Source organism: Trichomycterus rosablanca, chromosome 11 (genome assembly GCF_030014385.1).
Source record: "Trichomycterus rosablanca isolate fTriRos1 chromosome 11, fTriRos1.hap1, whole genome shotgun sequence".
Classification (NCBI taxonomy): Eukaryota; Metazoa; Chordata; class Actinopteri; order Siluriformes; family Trichomycteridae; genus Trichomycterus; species Trichomycterus rosablanca.
The window spans coordinates 2,547,556-2,574,495 of NC_085998.1; the positions used below are offsets into that span (position 1 = coordinate 2,547,556).

General features: G+C 39.5%; 2 protein-coding genes across 2 annotated transcripts in view; one reads left to right on the forward strand and one right to left on the reverse strand.

Annotated features, from left to right (window-relative positions):
- Positions 1–847: 847 nt before the first annotated feature.
- gldn (gliomedin) lies at positions 848–10,298 on the reverse strand. Its single transcript, XM_063004663.1, has 10 exons — positions 9,846–10,298; positions 8,398–8,449; positions 8,282–8,299; positions 8,085–8,183; positions 5,335–5,436; positions 5,101–5,238; positions 4,085–4,150; positions 3,811–3,936; positions 2,688–2,838; positions 848–1,479 (listed from the first exon to the last, which is right to left on the reverse strand). Exons 1-10 carry the CDS (start codon positions 10,296–10,298, stop codon positions 1,014–1,016), a joined length of 1,671 nt encoding a protein of 556 aa, XP_062860733.1. The 3' UTR covers positions 848–1,013.
- A 6,691-nt stretch (positions 10,299–16,989) lies between these two features.
- LOC134323481 (aromatase) overlaps positions 16,990–26,940 on the forward strand; it is a 21,704-nt gene continuing 11,753 nt past the window's right edge. The window contains exons 1-6 of the mRNA XM_063005005.1: positions 16,990–17,233; positions 20,141–20,291; positions 21,000–21,154; positions 22,913–23,089; positions 25,954–26,068; positions 26,259–26,370. Coding sequence (XP_062861075.1) covers positions 16,990–17,233; positions 20,141–20,291; positions 21,000–21,154; positions 22,913–23,089; positions 25,954–26,068; positions 26,259–26,370 — 954 coding nt within the window. The remainder of the gene's footprint in view (positions 17,234–20,140; positions 20,292–20,999; positions 21,155–22,912; positions 23,090–25,953; positions 26,069–26,258; positions 26,371–26,940) is intronic.

Genomic DNA, 26,940 nt, shown 5'->3' on the forward strand with positions numbered 1-26,940 from the left:
TGACCTGAAATCATCTAGTGTGACGGACATGCAGCGACACAGGCGGGTGTAGAGGGAGGCAAATACTTTTTCACACCGCTGTACATAATTATCAGAAGTTTACATACACTTCACTATACGGCCAAAAGTATTCGGACACCTGAGCATGAGCTTGCTGGACGCCCTACTTCAATTCTTTTCAGCTTGAAGTACAGAGGCTCTTCTGAGGAGCTTCTCACAAGACTTTGGAGTGTGTCTGTGTGTGGGAATTTGTGCCCCTGATCAGTCAAAAGCTGACAGCGTTTGTAAGCTGACTGGGCACTGATGAATGGGGTTGAGGTCCAGAGCTTGCTTTGTGGACAGGGGCCTTCCCCAAACTGTTGCATTAAAATTATCACTGAGGCTGAAAAACATGAATTTATTACTTAGAAGTGGTGTCCGAATACTTTTGACCATATAGTGTATGTCCACCCAGTCTTGGAGCCGGTCTTTTATCCTTCCTGGAACTGTTGGTGTGTCACTGTCCAAAGTCAAGCAAGCTTTAGGAGGCTTAGAAGATGCAGATGAAGCACTGAAACCCAACAACACTGCACCTACTGTCAAACCATGCACAAAGTGGAAAGAATGATGAAGAAAGACTATCGAAATGTTCATACATTTTGGAAGCCAGTGGACATTCCAGTTGGAAAACGACCCCAAAAAAAACATCAAAACTGGTTTTGCGATGACCTGGAGCCTATCAAAAATATGTCGACACTACTGAAACTTCAAGTTCTTGGAGGAACTTGACCAGCTTGACCAGTTCTACCATTGACAATAAGTTAAAGGTCCAACCAGAGTGTTTTTTTTCCTTCCAGAAGCTTGCTGATGTCTATCAAAAGTTAGTGGACATGACCAAATATTGACTGACCAGTGTAACGAAGAAGGGTGTGTCCAGTCAGTCAGTCAGAGAAAAAGAAGAGCGGAAAAGTCAGGACGCGTCTCACAGGTGTATGTAAACTTCTGACCACTGAGATCTCGTATCTTCACACACATCAGTCATCGGAAAGAAAATGGACGCGGTACGACTTGACGTGTCCGCCCTCCCAGGCGTACAGCCGCCGCTCGTTGGGGTTGTACGACAGCATGGCTAGCACGCTGGCGGGGGCCCAGAGGTCGAAGCTAACGTTGACGGGCTTCCGTTTCAGCAGGTCGAAGGCGAACGTGACTCTCGAGTCCTTGACGTCGGTGACGTACAGGACGCCGCAGGCCACGAAGGCGTTCCCCGCCTTGCTCCTGGGGTAGCTGGTGTTGACGTAGGCGGCGACGGAGAAGGTCTTCTCGTCCAGCTGCGCCGCCATCACGCTCTCGTCGGCGCTGGAGGCGAACACCAGCCACAGGCCGCTCTCGTCCGCCGCCATCTTGAAGTAGGTCTTGGAGTTGTGGAGCAGGTAGGACAGGCTGTGGTAGAGCGCGTTCTCGACGGGCAGCGTGTGCAGCGTCCGGCTTCTCAGATCGAACCTGGAACGTTAGCAAATCATACCACATAATTCACACACCATTTACTGCTGCAGCTACACCGAAAGTATTCGGACACCCGACCGTGAGCTTGCTGGTCATTTCATTTAAAAAAGCGGTTACAGCAGCTCTTCTGAGAAGCTTCCCACAATACGACTGTGGGAATTTGTCCCCATTCTGAGAAAAGAGCTGATTTGTACGGCTGAGCACTAAGGTTGGTGTTCCGGTTCATCCCAGAGCTGTTGAGTGAGGCTGATGTGAGTTTCTTTAAATTCGCTCGTGCTGGAAAAGGAGAGGTCCTTCCCTAGACTGTTGCTACACAGTCAAAAGTGTATAATTTCCTTTATATGACTGATTTATTACACCTGTTAGCAACTACTGTGGAACTACTAAAACACATGAATTCCATCATCAGCATGTTCCATTACTTTTAAACGTACAGTGTGGACTGAGTACCTGGCGCAGAGAGTCGCACGTAAGTCGCACACACAGCGACTTCAGACTCGACTCATGACTCGCAAAAAAATGACTCGTGAACAACAAGAGTCTCTAGTGTCAGCATGTGTTAACATTAGTTACGTGTGACAATTATATACAGTATATATGTGTGTGTATATACCCACAATGCACGGAATGTGTAAATGTTCCAGCCAGCTTCCGGTGTAGTGATGAAGCGTCGCTCCCTACTCCCTACACAGTCTGAAGTTCACTTCATTTGAACATTCTCGTTACCTTTGGATCAGAATCTCACTTAAAATGGTGGAATCCCCTACGTAGTGCACTTCACAGGAACAACCGGGGTGAATGGAACGCTCCTACAGAATCGGTGCTAATGGTTGTAAGAGCGCTTTCTGAACCAATCAGAGCTTCTGATTGTAATTGTTAGTAAGAAATGCTGTTATTTGCGTTTATTCAGTTTGCGTCACACAGATGACGTGGTAATGAAACGCTCGATCGGTTTTCTAACGACTTCCTGTTTTACTTCACGACCGGGAAGAGTTTGGAAGTTTTTAATTATAAGCACATTTACAAAATAACGGATTCTGTTCCTAATGGGACGCACGCTTATAAATGTAATAGCATCTGGAAGAACAGAAGCTAAGGAAGCTAAAGACTCGGGACTTGACTCGGACTCTAGCCTAAAGACTCGGGACCTAAAGACTCATGACTTGACTCAAACTCATATTTTGTGACTTGTGAACAACTCTGACCTGGCGATGGTGAAGGTTCCGGCGATGTGGTAATAAATGGAGCCGTTATGAACCAGATGTCCGCAGCCCTGGAAGAACTTCCTCACGTCGATGGACTCGCCGCTGCCGTTCTGGAACGCCTCGATGTTTTTATATTCCTTTATAATCCGACCTGTCAGGTAAACACAAAACCCCTCCAGTGTGAAAAAAGGACTGTACTTGCACTGATCAGCCATAATATTAAAACCACCTCCTTGTTTCTACACTCACTGTCCATTTTATCAGCTCCACTTACCATATAGAAGCACATTGTAGTTCTACAATTACTGACTGTAGTCCATCTGTTTCTCTACATGCTTTGTTACCCCCCTTTTATGATGTTCTTCAATGGTCAGGACCCCCACAGGACCACCACAGAGCAGGTATTATTTAGGTGGTGGATGATTCTCAGCACTGCAGTGACACTGACATGGTGGTGGTGCGTTAGTGTGTGTTGTGCTGGTATGAGTGGATCAGACACAGCAGCGCTGCTGGAGTTTTTAAACACCGTGTCCACTCACTGTCCACTTTATTAGACACTCCTACCTAGTAGATGTAAAGTCAGAGACGATCGCTCATCTATTGCTGCTGTTTGAGTCGATCATCTTCTAGACCTTCACACTCTGATTACTAGTCCAGTACCTTAACCGCTGAGCTACCGCTGCGTTAGATTTTAGTCTGTGAAGATTTTCTTCAAGGACTTTGTTTTTCTCCCACCTTTTCCAACATGCCAGTAGGTGGATTGGCTGCTCTAAATCTCTGCTTGGTGTGAGAGTGGCACCTTGTGCATGTGACACCCCCACTTTACATCACACTGACGGCATTGAGCGGATGCTTTTATCAAAAGTGACAGCTACAGTTTGAGCAATTCAGGGTTCAGGTCCTCACTCAAGGGTCCAACAGGGGATTGAACCAGCAACCATCTGGTTACTGGTTACAGTATCTTAACCACTGAGCTTCTGCATTTTAGTTCTGTGAAGATCTGTAAAGAGCTTTTAACCAGGATCCTCACACGGCCTCGAAGACCATGCCCACGTTTTAGTCCTGTCTTTTCCCACCCAGCAGACTACACCCAGCCAACCGACCAAACAATAAGCAAAGCTACCTGAGAAATGTTCCGCCACCCAGATCTTCTCTCCACCGTGAGCTCCTGTATCTCTCAGCCAGGCTCCGAACGTGGTGGGCATCTTCGCCAGCCTGCTGGGCTCCCTCACCGACGTGATCACGCACTCTAACGTATCAGATAACAAACAGAACATAAAACCTCCAGTGACCCTCCGGTCCAGATCTGAAACATCTTCAGATCTTCCATGTTCTGGTTCATGAAGACTACAAGTGATCGTGATGTTCATGAGGAGCAGATGTTTGGATCCTCGTACCTTTTTTAGTCTCTCTTCCCGCTCCGTGTTTGGTCGTCTCATCATTGTGAGCCGCGTGATTGAGACCTTGGAGATAAAAAATATATAATAATTATTATTCCACGGTCAGGGCGCAGATGCACTGTAGAGCCAAAAGTATTTGGACGCTTGGTTAAATTATGTTATAATAGAGTGACCTTCTCACAAGTCTTCCGGTTCATCCCAGAGCTGTGACACCTTAGTGGTTAAGGTGCTGGACTAGTAATCAGAAGGTTGCCAGTTCAAGCCCCACTATCGCCAGGCTGCCACTGGTGGGCCCTTGAGAAAGGCCCTTAACACTTAATTAACCTGGCAGTGGTAAGCTTGAACCTTGCTTAAGGGCCCAAAAGTAGCAACCTGGCAGTGGTGGGGCTTGAACCAGCAACCTTCTGATTACTAGTCCATTAACATACATTAACCATGAGGCTACAGATTTTTGGCAGGTTTTTCCTCCAGGTTCTTCAGTTTCCTCCCACCTTTTCCAACATACTGGTAGGTGGATTGGCTGCTCTAAATCTCTGCTAGATGTAAGTGTGTGACGCAAAGGGGCCCAACAGGGGTTTGAACCAGCAACCTTCTGATTACTAGTCCAGTACCTTAACCACTGAGCTACCACATTTTTGTTGTGATCTGTGAAGATTTCGGCAGGTTCCTCCTGGTACTGTTACTTTGGATTCATTTCACCTTTTCCAACATGCGGGTAGGTGGATTGGCGGCTCTAAATCTAGGTGTGAGTGTGGGCCAGGCTGCCACTGGTGGGCCCTTGAGAAAGGCCCTTAACCCTTAATTGCTTAGACAGTACACTATCACAGTACTGTAAGTCGCTTTGGATAAAAATGTAAATGAACAGGACAGGACCTTCCCTAAACCGTTGCAGCAGAATCCCAGGCATATTATTTCCCTCACTCACTGATTTATTACGCCTGTAATCAGAATGGGCGTCTAGATACTTTTGACCATATAGTGTACTGAACATTCAGGGTCGGAATCAGTCGTACCCTCCAGCGCGGGGCCCGTGTGCAGGTGGGCTCGGTGGCTCCTGTTCCTGGCCGGTCTCGGGGGTCCGGGTAGTCCCGGGAGCCCGGGTGGACCCGACTGACCCGGAGGTCCAGGAGGTCCCGCGGGTCCAGGAGGACCTGATGGAAAACAAGGTTAAATATAATAAATGATAATAATATAATGAGAGTCTGTGATGTAGCTCAGCATTCCAGTATGAGCGTTGGCTTACTTACCCTCCACAATCACCTCGTTGGAAGGTTCTCCCTTTTCTCCGGGCGGTCCCGGTTCTCCTCTCACGCCCGGCTCACCTGGATCCCCCTTCTCCCCCGGAGGACCTACAGAGAAAAAACTGGACACTTTTATCCAAAGCGACTCACAATTATGACAATTTGAGCAAATGGGGGTTAAGGGCCTTGCTCAGGGGCCCAACAATGGAAACTTTGTAGTGGGGTTTGAACCAACAACCTTCTAATTACAAGTCCAATAACAACCCTTTTTATCCAAAATGACTTACTGTACTGTGACAGTATACAGTTTAGCAATTAAGGGTTAAGGGCCCAACAGTAGCAACCTGGCCGTGGTGGGGCTTGAACCAGCAACCTTCTGATTACTATTCCATTAACATACATTAACCACTAGGCTACAGATTTTTCTCCCACCTTTTCCCAGCATACCAGTAGGTGGATTGGCTGCTCTAAATCTCTGCTAGATGTAAGTGTGTGAGGCAAAGGGCCCCAACAGGGGTTTGAACCAGCAACCCTCTGATAACTAGTCTAGTACCTTAACCACTGAGCTACCGCTGCATTAGATTACAGTCTGTAAAGATTTCCCCAGGTGCTTCAGTTTTCTCCCACATGTTCCAACATGCCGGTAGGTGGATTGGCTGCTCTAAATCTCTGCTTGGCGTGAGTGTTTCACCCTGTCCAGGTCACAACCCCACATTATATCACACTGACGGCATTTAGCGAAAGCTTTTATCCAAAGTGACTTTTCAGTTTAACTGAGCAATTCAGGGTTAAGGGCCTTGCTCAGGGGCCCAACAATGGAAACTTTGCAGTGGTGGAGGGGTTTGAACCAACAACCTTCTGATTACTAGTCCACTACCTTAACCCTTTTTATCCAAATTGACTTACTGTACTATGACAGTATATAATCTAAGCAATTGAGAGTAACACTGGCAACCTGGCAGTGGTGGGGCTTGAACCAGCAACCTTCTGATTACTAGACTACTAACATACATTCACCACTAGGCTGCAGATTTTAGCAGATTTTTCCTCCAGGTATTTTGGTTTCCTCCCACCTTTTCCACCTTACCAGTAGGTGGATTGGCTGCTCTAAATCTCTGCCAGATGTGTGTGAGTGATGGACTGGCAAAGTAAGGGCCTTGCTCAGGGGCCCAACAGGGGTTTGAACCAGCAACCTTCTGATTACTTGTCCAGTTCCTTAACCGCTGAGCTACCACAATTTTGTTGCGATCTGTTACTTTGTTACTTTGGATTCAATTGCCGGTAGGTGGATTGGCCGCTCTAAATCTAGGTGTGAGTGTGGGCCTTGCTCAGGGGCCCAACAATGGAAACTTTGCAGTGGTGGAGGGGTTTGAACCAACAACCTTCTGATTACTAGTGGCATTAGATTACAGGTGTTTCCTCCAGGTACTTTGTATTTCTTCCTCATGTTCCAACATGCTAGTAGGTGGATTGGCTTCTCTAAATCTTTACTATGTGTGAGTAGGGGCCTTGCTGCACAGGGGCCCAACATGTATGGTGGTGGGGTTTAAACCAACAACCTTCTGATAAAAAGTAGCATTAGATTACAGCCTGTGAAGATTTCGGCAGGTTTTTCCTCCAGGTTCTTCGGTTTTCTCCCACATGTTCCAACATGCCGGTAGGTGGATTGGCTGCTCTAAATCTCTGCTAGGCATGAGTAGGGGCCTTGCTGCACAGGGGCCCAACCGGGATGGTGGTGAGGTTTAGACCAATAACCTTCTGATTACTAGTCCGGTACCTTAACCTTTGAGCTGACACTGCCTGTGCAAAATCCTAGACTTGAATCCAGAAATCCTAGACTTGTTATGGTAGCTTGCATTATCGGGCCCTTTTTGAAGGCCCCTGGCCCCTGGCAGTTGTTGCTTCCTACACTGGACAGTTTAACCAGAGTGTCACCAAATATTATCACATACCGAAACCACAATGTCACCCCAGTCAGACCCGTCATGGTTTATACACTCAGAAGCTTCTCGGCGTGGTTATAAAGAATCTCATTCACGTCTCCTCCGTGACTCAGAGGTTTCGACCCCAAACCACGCCGACGATGGTTCTGGGTTCGGAGCCCTATTATAATCCACAGCTTTATATAAAGAGCCGCATTCAGAATTCAGACTGGAACACAATAAACGTTTCTGTCCACGTCACCCGAGAAAAAAACCTCCCACACACATCTACAGTACAGGGGGAAAAAGTATGTGGACGCCACTTCTAATTACTGAATTCATTTCATGGGAAGGAAATAATATGCTTCTAACAGTTTAGGGAAGGTCCTTTCCTGTCCCTGTGCACAAAGCAAGCTATATAAAGTTGTAGCCTAGTGGTTAAGGTACTGGTCCAGTAATCAGAAGGTTGCTGGTTGTCTCTGTTGGCTGTTGGGCCCTTGATCCTCAATTGCTTAGACAATATACTGTCACAGTACTGTAGGTCCTTTTGGATAAAGGCGTCTCCTAAATGCTGAAAATGTAAATATAAATGTAGAGAGACATGAAGAAAAGATTTAAAGGGTTGGGGGCCTTGATTAGGGGCCCAATAATGACAAATTGGCAGCTGTGTGGCTTGAAGCCTTTTTTATTGATTGCTAGAAGCCTTCAAAGCTCGGATCAATAATTTTATGGACACGATATGGACACAATTCCCAAACAAAAAGTCAAACTTGGTGTTGAAACACTGGTCTGAATATTAACAGCCCTGATTGATGAAAAGAAATAATCATTTACCCTTTTTTCCTTTCTTGCCCAGCGCTCCGGGTTCACCTGGCAAACCGGGAATTCCGTCCGACCCGTTATATCCCAGCGTCCCGTCCCTGCCTGGCAGACCTGCGATTCATTCATGGATTCATTAAAAATTAAATTAATTACTGGATAAACCGACACTCGGATCATTATTCTGTGTTTATTGTGAATGATTTTGTTACCTGGTGGTCCGGGAGGTCCTGTTAAACGTAAACAACATAAACATTAATAAAACTTCCTCTCAAACGCTGAGCGTCAGGCGTATTTATTAAAAAAGGACTGAGAGGTTCATACGTACCGGTGAGACAAATTCCCTGAGTGGTGTTACAGATATCCAGCAACACTTTCACCTGCAGGTAAAGATCAACAGCAGTCAGTAACAGATCTACACCCTAATGCTACATTCATTCATTCACTGTCTGTTTTACCACTGTTCTATCCTGATCAGGGTCACAGTGGGGGCAGGAAACGCCTTGGACAGGTCACCAGTCCATCACAGGGCACACACACACGTCTTTGGACTGTAGGAGAACATGCAAACTTGACACAGAAAGGACTCTGCCTTCTCCACCTGGGACTCAAACCCAGGACCTTCTTGCTGTAAGGCGACAGTGCTACCCACAGAAACTGAAGGCTGGCACAGCAGTGTGGGAGTGTGGGTGGCACACAGTATCACAGGTCCCAGAGAGCTGGTTTCAATCCCTGCCTTCAGTCACTGTCCGTGTGGAGTTTGGTATGTTCAGTCAGGGTTTACATGGGCTGCAGAAGATAGATTGGCTGATCTGATCTGATCTGTTTCTAGATCTACATGAGCGAGTGAATGGATGAGTGTGTGATGCCCTTTAATAGACTGGCATCATGTCCATGGTGCATTCTCACCCGCTCTGTGCCTGCATGAGCCTGACCAACATACAACTGAGATAAATGAGCTCCTTTTTTTCTTTCTTTATTTTTATTTTTATGTTTTATTTTTTATGTTTCTGTCAAATGTTATAAAGATAAACTATATGGTCAAAAGTATGTGGACACCTGACCATAAGCTTGCAACAAAATGCACCAAAACCAAAATAATAACTCCTTTATTATAGTATAATAAATGAATTATATATATATATATATATATATATATATATATATATATATATATATATATATATATATATATATATATATATATATATATGTATATATATATATATATATATATATATGTATGTATATATATTATATAATTATATTATATATATTATATTATGTATTTAATTATTATTATTATTATTATTTAATTATTAATATTATTGTTTATTATTATTTTTAATTATTATTATTATTTTATTAAAAATGTTAAGGTTTTTTATTTTTATGTTTCATGTTTTGGCACAATATATTAATTACTTTAAAACAAATAAATATTTGATGTTTTTTACATTTAATTATTATTATTTTAAATATTATTATTATTATTTATTATAATTTGTAATTATTATTATTTTAATATTTTTAGGTAAATCAGTGTTTTTTATTTTTGGCACAATAGATTAATTACTTTAAAAAAAAATTATATTTGAGGGTTTTTTTACATTAAAATAATATAGGAATTATTAATTGAATTATTATTATTAAATTTGTTTATTTTTATTATTATTATTTAATTGTTATTATTAAAATCTTTTAATAAATTTTTTTTATTAATTATTATTAAGCCTTTAGAATTTTTATTTAAGGCTAATTTATTTGTTTACTTACAGGCACCATGGAGTAGGTCATCATCATCATCATCCCATTATTCTCCACCCTTGTGTGATGATGGAAGTCTGGAGGTTTCTGTAGCTTCTCCTGGTTCCTCACCGGTTCCTCTCCCATCCCGTCTCCAGAACCTTCATCCAGCTCCAGCTGAGACCTCTGCCTCAGAGCCCGAGCCTTGTTCAGCTCCTCGCTGCGTTTGTTTCTGGAGAACTGCTGCAGGTCCACCTGGATCTCCTCCTGGTTCCTGCTCATCTCCGTCATGAACTCCACCACCGAGCTGTGAGAGATCTCCTCCAGCCGCGACTCCACGCGCTCCACGCGCTCCTCCAGCTCCCGGGTCTGCAGGAGCAGGAGCATGAAACCGGCCGAGTTAAGCAGAGTGAGGACGGAGAGGACGGTCAGAGTCCAGCAGAGTGTCCAGGGCATTCTCCACGATGGTCCTGACGTCTTCATCTCAGGCTCCGGGTACAACAAAGCACTTTTATTAAGTAAATACACAAATAAAAAATGTTTTATAAATAAAAATAATAATAAAATTCCAGAAAAAATAGCTGGAAAATATCTGAATTAATTAAATATTTTAAGTGTTTTTTAATGAAATAACAATGCTTGATGATAAAAATAATAAATTAATAAATTTATATTAAAATCCAAATCTCTTTATATACAAAATCTAAAGAAAATACATAAAAAACACAATAAATACTTATAAATAAAAAAAGATTGTTAAAAATAATCAATGTTTTAAAGAATTTTAAAATGAGTAATTGTGGTAAAGTTTCATGAATTTAGAAAAAACTCATTTAAAAAAATTCAAACAATATTAAAAAATTGTCTTTTAAGTTTTATTTTAAGTTAAAAAACAATTAAAAAACAATAATATAAAGAATCCCGGGATCCAGACTCTTAGAGACTGAAAGCTGAAGCTCCAGTCTGACAATAAAACAGATTCAGGACGTTCGCTGGAGGCGACACACAAACGCAGCTCTTGTTTGGTGGTCTCTAAAACACACTGGACGCCCCCCTGTCCCAAATATTCCCCCCCTCGGCCCCGCCTGCCTGTCCGGTCACCTGATCTCAGCAGAACTCTTCTGTATTCAGACCGGGGGAGGAAGTGAAGGATTCAGGAGAACGTCATGGGAATGATCTGGGGATTCACCTTCATTCACACAGAACAGGATCCAGGCCCACAGTCTGTGTTCTTATTCATGGCAGTTGTAGCCTAGCGGTTAAGGTACTGGACTAGTAATCAGAAGGTCGCTGGTTTAAACTCCACCACTGCCAGGTTGCTACTGTTGGGCCCTTGAGCAAGGCCCTTAACTCTCTGTTGCTTAGACTGTAAGTCGCTTTGGATAAAAGCGTCCGATAAATGCTGAAAATGTAAATGCCAAAAGAGCTGGACTGGGTTGAGGTCAGAGCACTGTGAGCTCACTGAACCTTTTTATAGAGCTCATTTTGTGAGGAAACAAACCCAGATTCAGCATGAAAGATACATAACTCCATTATTATTATTATTATTATTATTAATTATTATTATTATTACTATTACTATTATTATTACTATATTTTGTATAATTATTACTATTTTTGTATTATTATATTATTATTATTATCTATTATTATTATTATTAAATTTGAATAATACAATGATACATGTCAAACTAATTAAAATGACAGTATTAAGTATTTTATTATTATTATTATTTTATTATTATTATTATTATTATTATTATTCTGTTACTATTGTTGTTACTAATATCATTCATATTCTTCTTATTATTATTGTTATTAATAATATTATTATTACTAATTATTAATAAAACTAACAATACAATAATAATTATAATAATAATAATACATGTTAAAATAGTTTTTGTATAATTACTATTAGTATTATTATTATTATTATACTTTCTAAAAATAAAAAATAAAAAATAAAAAAATAACAATAGAGATATTTAATTACTAATTTGTAAGTCCATGTTTTGTCAAGTTAAAAATAATTACAAATTTATTTTAATCATAGTTTTCAAAATATAGCACAATAACTTAAATATAACAATAAATAAAATAAAATCATTAAACATATTGTAACATATAGAAATGTCTTTCAATAAACTGAAGCTACTTAAGCTGAATGTCTACACATGTAATCGCTGATAAAAATACACAATAAATATTAATTACAGTGATAATAAAAAAAAATCAAGTTGAATTAAACTTGTACATTTTAATATTCTGTATAATAAAAACAAACATTCAGGTTTCTGGAGGAGGAATCACAGCTGGAGGGGAAACACCGACTAAAAGCTTCCTGACCCAAATATCTGGACTGACAGACATCAAACACGGGGGGTCTGAATTTCCCCCCGAGTGAAACAGTGCAGAATGATCAGAGACCCCTCGTACCCTGAGCCACGACCCACTTCTGTACGTCCCAGTTACAATCTGAAACCCTCCAGTACAGCAGTACAGTGGTGAACTGGAAATAAAACCCAGCACGTATCTGTGATGATCTGTAACAGTGAGAACCAAACATTTATAATCATGATTACAGTGTGTTTTAGGTTTCCCGTCAGACCCACAGCTCATGTTTTCATGTTTTATGGTTCTGCTGGGTGACGTTTGAACCCACAATAGTTTTATTCACTCAGAGTTCCTGCATCTCAGACCACAGAGGAACATTCAGATCTTACAGAGAACTAAAGACGCCTTGTTTCAGTCTGATAAGAACCCAGCATTCCATCCTTACATTTACATTTATATACATACACAAATATTTACATCTATTAACATTTATATGTACATATGAACCAGAATATATTCATTTATTAACATTTATATTCATAAATGTACTGAAATATATACATTTATTTATTAACATTAAAACTTTCTATATGTACTGAAATATATACATTTATTTATTAACATTAAAACTTTCTATATGTACTGAAATATATACATTTATTTATTAACATTAAAACTTTCTATATGTACTGAAATATATACATTTATTTATTAACGTTAACATTTTCTATATGTACTGAAATATATACATTTATTTATTAACATTAAAACTTTCTATATGTACTGAAATATATACATTTATTTATTAACATTAAAGCTTTCTATATGTACTGAAATATATACATTTATTTATTAACGTTAACATTTTCTATATGTACTGAAATATATACATTTATTTATTAACATTAAAACTTTCTATATGTACTGAAATATATACATTTATTTATTAACATTAAAACTTTCTATATGTACTGAAATGTATACATTTATTTATTAACATTAACATTTTCTATATGTACTGAAATATATACATTTATTTATTAACATTAAAACTTTCTATATGTACTGAAATATATACATTTATTTATTAACATTAAAACGTTCTATATGTACTGAAATATATACATTTATTTATTAACATTAAAACTTTCTATATGTACTGAAATATATACATTTATTTATTAACATTAAAACTTTCTATATGTACTGAAATATATACATTTATTTATTAACATTAAAACTTTCTATATGTACTGAAATATATACATTTATTTATTAACATTAAAACTTTCTATATGTACTGAAATATATACATTTATTTATTAACATTAACATTTTCTATATGTACTGAAATATATACATTTATTTATTAACATTTACATTTCTACTGTATATGTACTGATTTATATCTGATCTGGCTTCTCCTTGATCAGATGGAGGGTTTGTGCAGACGGCAGATGATTCACAGTGAAGAATTAAAAATGACCACATAGGAAGATCCAGGTGAAACAACAAAGATAGTAAAAGTTTATTTAAATAATTTCATTTAATTTCAATAAAATAGTTTGTGTTTTGCTCTACACACGCTGTGTTCTCTCGGTGTTAACTGTTTTAAATGGAAGGTTTGTTGATTGAATGGTCAGTGTCGTTTGTATGGAAGCTTGGTGTTTAAAAGCCTTGTGTTGTTTGGTAGGTTGGTGTTTAAAAGGTTGGTGGTATTTGAAAGGTTAGTGTTAATTGGAAGGTTGGTGTTGTTTGTATGGAGGCTTGGTGTTGGTTGTAACCCTAACCCTACCTGTAACCCTAGCTCACCCTAGTTGGTGTTGTTTGGTAGGTTGGTGTTATTTAGAGGTTTGGTTTTGATTGAAAGAGTTGATGTTTGGAAGTTTGGTGTTTGGTGGATTGTTTTTTGAAGCTTGTTTGGAAGCTTGTGAGGAAACTTGGTGTTTGGAATCTTGGTGTTGATTGTAAGAGTGGTGTTTAAAGGTTTGGTGTTGATAGAAAGGGTTGATGTTTGGAAGGTGTTTGGAGGGTTGGTTTTTGGAAGTTTGTTTAGAAACTTGGTGTTCAGAAGCTTGGTGTTTAGACGGTTGTTGGTGTTTGGAATATTGGTGTTCTTTGAAATCTTGAAAGCTTGGTGATGGAAAGGGTTGATGTTTGGAAGGTGTTTGGAGGGTTGGTTTTTGGAAGTTTGTTTAGAAGCTTGGTGTTCAGAAGCTTGGTGTTTAGAAGGTTGTTCGTGTTTGGAATATCGGTCTTCTTTAGAAGCTTGGTGATGAGAAGGGTTGATGCTTGGACGGTTGGTGTTGTTTGGAAGCTTGTTTGGAATCATGGTGTTGTTTGAAAGGTTGGTATTGGAAGCTTGGTGTTTAGACGATTGGTGGTTTTTGGAATCTTGATGTTGGAAGCTTGGTATTGCTTGAAATCTTGGTGTTGTTTGGAGGGTTGGTGTTTGGAAGGTTGGTGTTGTTTGGAGGGTTGGTGTTTGGAAGGTTGGTGGTTGTTGGAATCTTGGTATTGCTTGAAATCTTGGTGTTTGGAAGGTTGGTGTTGTTTGGAGGGTTGGTGTTTGGAAGGTTGGTGTTTGGATGCTTGGTGTATAGAAGTTTGGAAGCTTGGTGTTTAGAAGGTTAGTGTTGTTTGAAAGCTTGGTGACTGGAAAAGTTGATGTTTGGAAGGTTGGTGGTTGTTGGAATCTTGGTATTGCTTGAAATCTTGGTGTTTGGAAGGTTGGTGTTGTTTGGAGGGTTGGTGTTTGGAAGGTTGGTGTTTGGATGCTTGGTGTATAGAAGTTTGGAAGCTTGGTGTTTAGAAGGTTAGTGTTGTTTGAAAGCTTGGTGACTGGAAAAGTTGATGTTTGGAAGGTTGGTGTTTGTATGTTTGGTGTTTAGAAGGTTGGTGTTTAGATAATTGGTGGTTTTAAAGCTTGGTAACTGGAAGGGTTGATGTGTGGAAGGTTGGTGATTGGAAGGTTGGTGTTGTTGTAGTAGATTTAAACAGACCAGTATGATAAACACTCTTGTACTGGGTTGACTGGGTGACTCTGGATTCTTTACTGTGTGGGAGCTTCATGAATTGTAATGTTTTTATTCAGTCTGAGTAACAAACAAAAGAGCTGCTGATGATAAAATCGTGTTTTTTACAAGAAATCTCATGGTTTTATAAGTATTTATTTATTATGTATTATTTATCTCTGTTCTGGATTTATAATTAATTTGTAATAAAACAATAATTTGTTAAGCTTGTGAAATTTTTAAGAAAAAAATATTTGTTTTTATTATTAGTTTTAGTTTATTTTTAAATGTTCTGTGACATTAACAATCACATTACACACACTAATTAACCCTAAATGTAACCCTAACCCTAGCTGTAACCCTAGCTCAACCCTAAATGTAACTCTAACCCTAAATGTAACCCTAATTCAACCCTAAATATAACCCTAATTCAACCCTAAATGTAACCCTAACCCTAGCTGTAACCCTAATTTAACCCTAAATGTAACCCTAACCCTAGCTGTAACCCTAGCTCAACCCTAAATGTAACTCTAACCCTAAATATAACCCTAATTCAACCCTAAATGTAACTCTAACCCTAAATATAACCCTAATTCAACCCTAATTCAACCCTAAATTTAACTCTAACCCTAAATATAACCCTAATTCAACCTTAAATGTAACCCTAACCCTAGCTGTAACCCTAATTCAACCCTAAATGTAACCCTAACCCTACCTGTAACCCTAGCTCAACCCTAAATGTAACCCTAACCCTAGCTCACCCCTAAATGTAACTCTAACCCTAAATATAACCCTAATTCAACCCTAAATTTAACTCTAACCCTAAATGTAACCCTAACCCTAGCTGTAACCCTAATTCAACCCTAAATGTAACCCTAGCACACCCCTAAATGTAACTCTAACCCTAGCTGTAACCCTAGCTCAACCCTAAATGTAACTCTAACCCTAAATATAACCCTAAATATAACCCTAATTCAACCCTAAATGTAACTCTAACCCTAAATATAACCCTAATTCAACCCTAAATTTAACTCTAACCCTAAATATAACCCTAATTCAACCTTAAATGTAATCCTAACCCTTGCTGTAACCCTAATTCAACCCTAAATGTAACCCTAACCCTAACTGTAACCCTAGCTCACCCCTAAATGTAACCCTAACCCTAGCTCACCCCTAAATGTAACTCTAACCCTAAATATAACCCTAATTCAACCCTAAATTTAACTCTAACCCTAAATATAACCCTAATTCAACCCTAAATGTAACCCTAACCCTAGCTGTAACCCTAATTCAACCCTAAATGTAACCCTAGCACACCCCTAAATGTAACTCTAACCCTAGCTGTAACCCTAGCTCAAACCTAAATGTAACCCTAACCCTAGCTGTAACCCTAGCTCACCCCTAAATGTAACTCTAACCCTAGCTGTAACCCTAGCTCAACCCTAAACGTAACCCTAGATGTAACTCCAGCTTAACTGTATGATGCAAAACTTCTAAATACTTGTTTTATTAATTTTATTAGCAATAAAAATAGGTTAAAGTTACTGTAGAATTAAAAGATGGTTCCCGTTATGATCTGAAGAGACTTTCTAGGATTTGACCGCTCTGATATTTAGTAAATAATTGATGATTTGTGTGTCTGAGATTCATCACTGAAGGCCGGGGATCATGGTGCTGGCACCGAGCTAGAACTCAAGGTCAGCTCGGCTGTGTCTGAAACTCTTAACTGTTGTTTTGGCGGGCGGAGTAGCCGTGACCCGGGCCGAGTTCTTCACTCGCGGGGATAAAAGGATTCAGCAGAACCGCGTGGAGCTGCAGACGTGATGAATCCTCACACCGCTCTGATGGCAGGTGAGACGTTTCAGGTGTGTGAGGGTGGGGTGAAGAGCGGGGTGAAGAGCGTACCTCTCGGTGAAGTGGTGATGGAGATCTTATGGTACGAGGTGAGGAACAGCACTCAGGTTCAGCTGGAGAACCCACGTGGAATAACCGTCCTGCTTCTGCTGCTCTGTTTAGTCCTACTGCTCACCGTCTGGAACCGAGTCGAGAAACAATCCTCACTTCCAGGTCAGTGACGCTAAATTACACCTCAAATAAACGGTTGTGTATTATATATCATAAATAATGTATATACTGTAGATTATAAGTGACATTAATGTGATGATCACATGACTGGACTGAGCATGTGAAATCATCAATAAATCATAAACTTATTAACTATATTAATTTATTTTACCCCAAATATGTTTAATCAACTTAAATAATGTTGTTCAGTTTTATATTTAAATCTACAAATGAATATTAATTAAAATAACATTAATATTTAAAATAACTATATTAATGACAATAATAGTAATGATAATTTATATAGTTTAATGATGATAATAATAATGATAATAAAAATGTATAATAATAAAAAATAAAATAAAAATGAAAAGTAATAACAAATATAATATTTATAATATAATAATAATAATTATTATTATTATAAATGTAATAACATTACATATACTAATACATTTAATACAATTAATAATAATGCAATATATAATTATATTTTATTATTAATTAGCAATACTACCCTTCTATTACTACTAATACTACTACTACTACTAATAATAATAGTAATAATATTAGTATTAATAATAATAATAATAATAATAATGATAATATTAGCATTAATAATAATAATAGTATTAATAATAATAATAATAATATTAGCATTAATAATAATAATAGTAGTAGTAGTAGTAATAATAATAATAATATTATTAATAATAATAGTAGTAGTAGTAGTAGTAGTAGTATTGATAATAATAATAGTATTATTAATAATAATAATATTAGTATTATTAATAATAATAATTATTATTATTATTATAATAATAATACAGATTTATAGCAGTGGGTTTAGAGCTGTGGATTCAGTTCTAAATACACAAACACTTATAATAATACATTATTAAACTCTTACACCAAAAATTACACATTTGATTTTCTGTGATTCATTAATGTAACACAAAACTAGATTGTTAACCTGTAACTCAACTCTGTACCCACTAAATCAGACTGAATCATTACTGTAACCCTAATCATTTCTGTAACCCTAATCTCACCTGTAATCATAACTGTTATTATAACCCTAATCATTACTGTAACCCTAACCCTAATCTCACCTGTAATCATAACTGTTATTATAACCCTAATCATTACTGTAACCCTAATCATTACTGTAACCCTAATCATTACTGTAACCCTAACCCTAATCTCACCTGTAATCATAACTGTTATTATAACCCTAATCATTACTGTAACCCTAATCATTACTGTAACCCTAACCCTAATCTCACCTGTAATCATAACTGTTAAATATAACCCTAATCATTACTGTAACCCTAATCATTACTGTAACCCTAACCCTAATCTCACCTGTAATCATAACTGTTATTATAACCCTAATCATTTCTGTAACCCTAACCCTAATCTCACCTCTAATCATAACTGTTATTAAAACCCTAATCATTACTGTAACCCTAACCCTAATCTCACCTGTAATCATAACTGTTATTATAACCCTAATCATTACTGTAACCCTAATCATTACTGTAACCCTAATCATTACTGTAACCCTAACCCTAATCTCACCTGTAATCATAACTGTTATTATAACCCTAATCATTACTGTAACCCTAATCATTACTGTAACCCTAACCCTAATCTCACCTGTAATCATAACTGTTAAATATAACCCTAATCATTACTGTAACCCTAATCATTACTGTAACCCTAACCCTAATCTCACCTGTAATCATAACTGTTATTATAACCCTAATCATTACTGTAACCCTAACCCTAATTTCACCTGTAATCATAACTGTTATTATAACCCTAATCATTACTGTAACCCTAACCCTAATCTCACCTGTAATCATTTCTGTAACCCTAATCATTTCTGTAACCCTAATCTCACCTGTAATCATAACTGTTATTATAACCCTAATCATTACTGTAACCCTAATCTCACCTGTAATCATAACTGTTATTATAACCCTAATCATTACTGTAACCCTAACCCTAATCTTACCTGTAATCATTACTGTAACCCTAATCATTACTGTAACCCTAAACTTTACTGTAACCCTAATCATTACTGTAACCCTAACCCTAATCTCACCTGTAATCATTACTGTAACCCTAAACTTTACTGTAACCCTAATCATTACTGTAACCCTAACCCTAATCTCACCTGTAATCATAACTGTAACCCTAATCATTACTGTAACCCTAACCCTAATCTCACCTGTAATCATAACTGTAACCCTAAACTTTACTGTAACCCTAATCATTACTGTAACCCTAATCATTACTGTAACCCTAACCCTAATGTCACCAATAATCATAACTGTTATTATAACCCTAATCATTACTGTAACCCTAATCATTACTGTAACCCTAATCTCACCTGTAATCATAACTGTTATTATAACCCTAATCATTACTGTAACCCTAATCATTACTGTAACCCTAACCCTAATCTCACCTGTAATCATAACTGTTATTATAACCCTAATCATTACTGTAACCCTAACCCTAATCTCACCTGTAATCATAACTGTTATTATAACCCTAATCATTACTGTAACCCTAATCATTACTGTAACCCTAACCCTAATCTCACCTGTAATCATAACTGTTATTATAACCCTAATCTTTACTGTAACCCTAAACTTTACTGTACACCTACATTATGTGCTAACAGTTCAAAATAAGTCGCTAGGAAATGTGAACAGTATGTAAATGTGTTACAGATGGGCTACAGTCAGTTATTGTTTACCCACAAAGTGCACCTCTATGATAGTTGTGTCTTATTACAGTCTCATGCTGTGATAGTTCTGTAAACATCCAGCTGGAGCTGAAACCTTTCTGAACGTGCTCCTCTGTGTGTTTGCTCCTTTGTGTGTTTGCCTTTGGTAGGTCCCTCGTTTTGTCTCGGTTTGGGCCCTCTGTTCTCGTACTGCAGGTTTCTGTGGAGCGGGATCGGAACGGCGAGTAACTACTACAACGAGAAATATGGAGACATAGTGCGAGTGTGGATTAATAAAGAGGAGACGCTGATCCTAAGCAGGTAATTCAGGTCTTACTAAGATCACTAAGATTATTTTAGGGATGTTTATAACTGTGGGTGTATTTCAGACCCTCGGTGGTGTATCACGGGGGTCTGATCACTAAGTGTGATTATTTTAGGGATGTTTATAACTGTGGGTGTATTTCAGACCCTCGGCGGTGTATCACGGGGGTCTGATCACTAAGTGTGATTATTTTAGGGATGTTTATAACTGTGGGTGTATTTCAGACCCTCGGCGGTGTATCACGGGGGTCTGATCACTAAGTGTGATTATTTTAGGGATGTTTATAACTGTGGGTGTGTTTCAGACCCTCGGCGGTGTATCACGGGGGTCTGATCACTAAGTGTGATTATTTTAGGAATGTTTATAACTGTAGGAGTATTTTAGACCCTCAACGGTGTATCACGGGGGTCTGATCATTAAGTGTGATTATTTTAGGAATGTTTATAACTGTAGGAGTATTTTAGACCCTCAACGGTGTATCACGGGGGTCTGATCATTAAGTGTGATTATTTTAGGAATGTTTATAACTGTAGGAGTATTTCAGACCCTCAACGGTGTATCACGGGGGTCTGATCATTAAGTGTGATTATTTTAGGAATGTTTATAACTGTAGGAGTATTTCAGACCCTCGGCGGTGTATCACGGGGGACTGGTCACTAAGTGTGATTATTTTAGGAATGTTTATAACTGTAAGTGTATTTTAGACCCTCGGCGGTGTATCACGTACTGAAACACTCCCAGTACACCTCAAGGTTCGGGAGTAAACTGGGACTGCAGTGTATTGGGATGCACGAACGGGGAATCATCTTCAACTCCAACGTCGCTCTCTGGAAAAAAGTCCGCACTTACTTCGCCAGAGGTAAACAACCACCAAAATGATTGTTTTTGTATATTTTCATTTTATTTTTAGGGTGGCACGGTGGCACAGTGGGTAGAGCTGTCATCTCAGAATGAAAAGGGCTTGGGTTCGAGTCCTTTCTGTGTGGAGTTTGCACCTCCAGATGCTATGGTTTCCAAAGACATGCAGTCAGGCTAATTTATGAGTGTGTGTGTGTGTGTGTGTGTGTGTGTGTGTGTGCGTTTACGTTTACCCTGCCTTTTGCCCAACTGACCCACTGTGACCCTGACCAGGATAAAGCAGTGCTCAAACACACAATAAATGACTGTATATAAAGTAAATATGATTGATGAGGCGCAGAGACTGCACTTGAAGTAAGGAATCAGCATTGTTAGTCTGTGGCTCACACACGCACACACACACACACACACACACACTCACACACTCACTCACACACTCAAACACAAACACACACTCAAACACACACACACTCAAAAACACACACACACATACACCCACTCACACACACACACTCAAACACAGACACACACTCAAACACATACAAACACTCTTACAAACACACACACACACACACACACTCAAACACATACTCAAACACATACAAACACTCTTACAAACAAACACACACACACACACACACTCAAACACATACTCAAACACATACAAACACTCTTACAAACACACACACACACACACTCAAACACATACAAACACTCTTACAATCACAGACACACACACACACACACACACACACACACTCAAACACACACAAACACTCTTACAATCACAGACACACACACACACACACACACAGACACACACTCAAACACACACAAACACTCTTACAAACACACACACACACACACACACACACACACTCAAACACATACTCAAACACACACAAACACACACACACACACACTCAAACACATACTCAAACACATACAAACACTCTTACAAACACAGACACACACACTAAAACACAGACACACACTCAAACACACACACTCAAACACAGATACTCAAACACACACACACACACACACTCAATCACACAAACTCACTCTAACAAACACTTAAAAACACACTCAAACACACACCCTCACACACACACTCACTCAAACACAGACACTCAAACACACACACACACACACACACACTCAATCACACAAACTCACTCTTACAAACACTTAAAAACAACACACTCAAACACACACACACACTCAAACACACACACACACACACACACTCACTCAAACACAGACACTCAAACATACACACACACACTCAATCACACAAACTCACTCTTACAAACACTTAAAAACACACTCAAACACACACACACACACACACACAAATACACCCACTCTCACACACACTCAAACACACACACACACACACACACTCAAACACACACACACACTTAAACACACAAAGACACTCAAACACACACTCACACTCTTACAAACACTCAAACACACACACTCAAACACACACACACATTCACACACACAATTTTCTCCAATAGTAGCTCTAACTGACCGTAGGTTTTTGGACTGTGGGAGGAAACCCACACAGACACGGGGAGAACATGCAAACTCTGCACAGTAAGGACCCGGACCGTTCCACCTGGGGTTTAAACCCAGAATCTTCACTACCCCTATCACGAACCACCGTATATAATAAAATAATAATTGACAGTTTTTTCTGTGTGTGTGTGTGTGTGTGTGTGTGTGTGTGTGTGTGTGTGTGTTATAGCTCTAACCGGTCCAGGTCTGAAGAGGACGATGGAGATTTGCATCTCGTCCACAGACTCACACTTGGACAGCCTGTCTGAGCTGACGGACGCGTGTGGACGGGTGGACGTCCTGAACCTGCTGCGCTGCATCGTGGTGGACGTTTCCAACCGACTCTTCCTCGACGTGCCTCTAAACGGTGCTTAACACTCTCATAACTCACCAAAGCTCATAATTCACCACCTTCTCATCCATCCTGTTCCTATCTGCAACTATAATCATTTAGAATACAAATCCATCCCTCACTCCCAGCTGGGAATTTTTTACAGCAGCCAATCCACCCTCTGCATGTGAAAGAAAAGCTCAGTACTCTGAGAAAAGACCGTGCACAGTGAACTGAGGTGAGGATCAAACCTAGGTTCCTAGGGCCCATGTTGCTGTGCCATACATTGGAACATCCTGTTCCTCCAGTGGCCTGTACAGAGCTCTGACCCAGCACCATTAAACACCTTTGGATGAATTGGAACGTCGACTGTGAGCCAGGCCTGCTTGACTTTGTGTGTGTATGTTTGTTCTAAATGTATATTTGTGTATGTGTGTGTGTGTTCTGAATTTATATTTGTGTGTGTGTGTGTGTTCTAAATGTATATTTGTATGTTTGCTTGTGTGTGTGTGTTTTAAATGTATATGTGTGTGTGTGTTCTAAATGCATGTGTGTGTGTGTCTGTGTTCTAAATGTATTTGTTTGTGTGTGTGTGTTCTAAATGTATATATATACAGTGTATCACAAAAGTGAGTACACCCCTCACATTTCTGCAAATATTTCATTATATCTTTTCATGGGACAACACTATAGACATGAAACTTGGATATAACTTAGAGTAGTCAGTGTACAGCTTGTATAGCAGTGTAGATTTACTGTCTTCTGAAAATAACTCAACACACAGCCATTAATGTCTAAATAGCTGCAACATAAGTGAGTACACCCCACAGTGAACATGTCCAAATTGTGCCCAAATGTGTCGTTGTCCCTCCCTGGTGTCATGTGTCAAGGTCCCAGGTGTAAATGGGGAGCAGGGCTGTTAAATTTTGTGTTTTGGGTACAATTCTCTCATACTGGCCACTGGATATTCAACATGTCACCTCATGGCAAAGAACTCTCTGAGGATGTGAGAAATAGAATTGTTGCTCTCCACAAAGATGGCCTGGGCTATAAGAAGATTGCTAACACCCTGAAACTGAGCTACAGTATGGTGGCCAAGGTCATACAGCGGTTTTCCAGGACAGGTTCCACTCGGAACAGGCTTCGCCAGGGTCGACCAAAGAAGTTGAGTCCACGTGTTCGGCGTCATATCCAGAGGTTGGCTTTAAAAAATAGACAAATGAGTGCTGCCAGCATTGCTGCAGAGGTTGAAGACGTGGGAGGTCAGCCTGTCAGTGCTCAGACCATACACCGCACACTGCATCAACTCGGTCTGCATGGTCGTCATCCCAGAAGGAAGCTGACGCACAAGAAAGCCCGCAAACAGTTTGCTGAAGACAAGCAGTCCAAGAACATGGATTACTGGAATGCCCTGTGGTCTGACGAGACCAAGATAAACTTGTTTGGCTCAGATGGTGTCCAGCATGTGTGGCGGCGCCCTTGTGAGAAGTACCAAGACAACTGTATCTTGCCTACAGTCAAGCATGGTGGTGGTAGCATCATGGTCTTGGGCTGCATGAGTGTTGCTGGCACTGGGGAGCTGCAGTTCATTGAGGGAAACATGAATTGCAACATGTACTGTGACATTCTGAAACAGAGCATGATCCCCTCCCTTCGAAAACTGGGCCTCATGGCAGTTTTCCAACAGGATAACGACCCCAAACACAACCTCCAAGATGACAACTGCCTTGCTGAGGAAGCTGAAGGTAAAGGTGATGGACTAAACCCAATTGAGCACCTGTGGCGCATCCTCAAGTGGAAGGTGGAGGAGTTCAAGGTGTCTAACATCCACCAGCTCCGTGATGTCATCATGGAGGAGTGGAAGAGGATTCCAGTAGCAACCTGTGCAGCTCTGGTGAATTCCATGCCCAGGAGGGTTAAGGCAGTGCTGGATAATAATGGTGGTCACACAAAATATTGACACTTTGGGCACAATTTGGACATGTTCACTGTGGGGTGTACTCACTTATGTTGCCAGCCATTTAGACATTAATGGCTGTGTGTTGAGTTATTTTCAGAAGACAGTAAATCTACACTGCTATACAAGCTGTACACTGACTACTCTAAGTTATATCCAAGTTTTACTTCTATAGTGTTGTCCCATGAAAAGATATAATAAAATATTTGCAGAAATGTGAGGGGTGTACTCACTTTTGTGATACACTGTATATATATATATATATATACTGTATATGTGTGTGTGTGTGTGTGTTGTAAATATATGTGTGTGTGTTTTTGTGTGTGCTCTAAATGCATGTGTGTGTGTCTGTGTTCTAAATGTATTTGTTTGTGTGTGTGTGTGTTTTAAATGTATATTTGTGTGTGTGTGTTCTAAATGTATATTTGTGTCTTTGTGTGTGTGTTCTAAATGTATATGTGTGTGTGTGTATGTGTGTGTGTGTGTGTTTTAAATGTAAATATATGTGTGTGTGTGTGTGTGTGTGTGTGTGTGTTTTAAATGTATATTTGTGTGTGTTCTAAATGTATATTTGTGTCTTTGTGTGTGTGTTCTAAATGTATATGTGTGTGTGTGTATGTGTGTGTGTGTGTGTTTTAAATGTAAATATATGTGTGTGTGTGTGTGTGTGTGTGTGTGTGTGTTTTAAATGTATATTTGTGTAGCAGTTGTAGCCTAGTGGTTAATGTACTGGACTAGTAATCAAAAGGTTGCTGGTTCAAGCCCCACCACTGCCAGGTTGCCACTGTTGGGCCCTTGAGCGAGGCCCTTAACCCTCAATTGCTTAGACTGTATACTGTCACAGTACTGTAAGTCGCTTTGGATAAAAGCATCCTCTAAATGCCGAAAATCTAAATATGTGTGTGTGTGTGTGTGTGTGTGTGTGTGTGTGTGTGTGTTCCAGAGCGGACCCTTCTATCCAAAATCCAGAAGTATTTTGACACCTGGCAGACAGTACTAATCAAACCTGATATTTACTTCAGACTCAACTGGCTGCACCAGAAACACCGAGCTGCTGCGTGAGTGATGTTTCATCTTCAATCAGTGACCCAAACCTTCACCTCATACAGTGCTGAACAACATGAACACCACCCCACACCCCCCACAAATATGAGTGGTAGCACTGGTGCTAAAGTGTGTATGTGTGTGTGTGTGTGTGTGCGTGTGTGTGTGGTGTGTGTGTGTGTGTGTGTGTGTGTGTGTGTGTAGTAAGGAGTTGCAGGATGATATTGAGTTGCTGATTGAGCAGAAACGTAAACAATTACTACAAGCTGAGAAACTCGACAACCTCAACTTCACCGAGGAGCTCATATTCGCACAGGTACACACACACACACACACACACACACACACACACACACACACACATACACATACACTTAACCTGCTCAGTCAGTGTTCCAATTCATCCCAAAGCTGTTGGATGAGGTTGGGGTCAAATCTCTGTTTCACATGTTATATACTATATATATACTATATACAGTGTATCACAAAAGTGAGTACACCCCTCACATTTCTGCAGATATTTAAGTATATCTTTTCATGGGACAACACTGACAAAATGACACTTTGACACAATGAAAAGTAGTCTGTGTGCAGCTTATATAACAGTGTCAATTTATTCTTTCCTCAAAATAACTCAATATACAGCCATTAATGTCTAAACCACCGGCAACAAAAGTGAGTACACCCCTAAGAGACTACACCCCTAAATGTCCAAATTGAGCACTGCTTGTCATTTTCCCTCCAAAATGTCATGTGATTTGTTAGTGTTACTAGGTCTCAGGTGTGCATAGGGAGCAGGTGTGTTCAATTTAGTAGTACAGCTCTCACACTCTCTCATACTGGTCACTGAAAGTTCCAACATGGCACCTCATGGCAAAAAACTCTC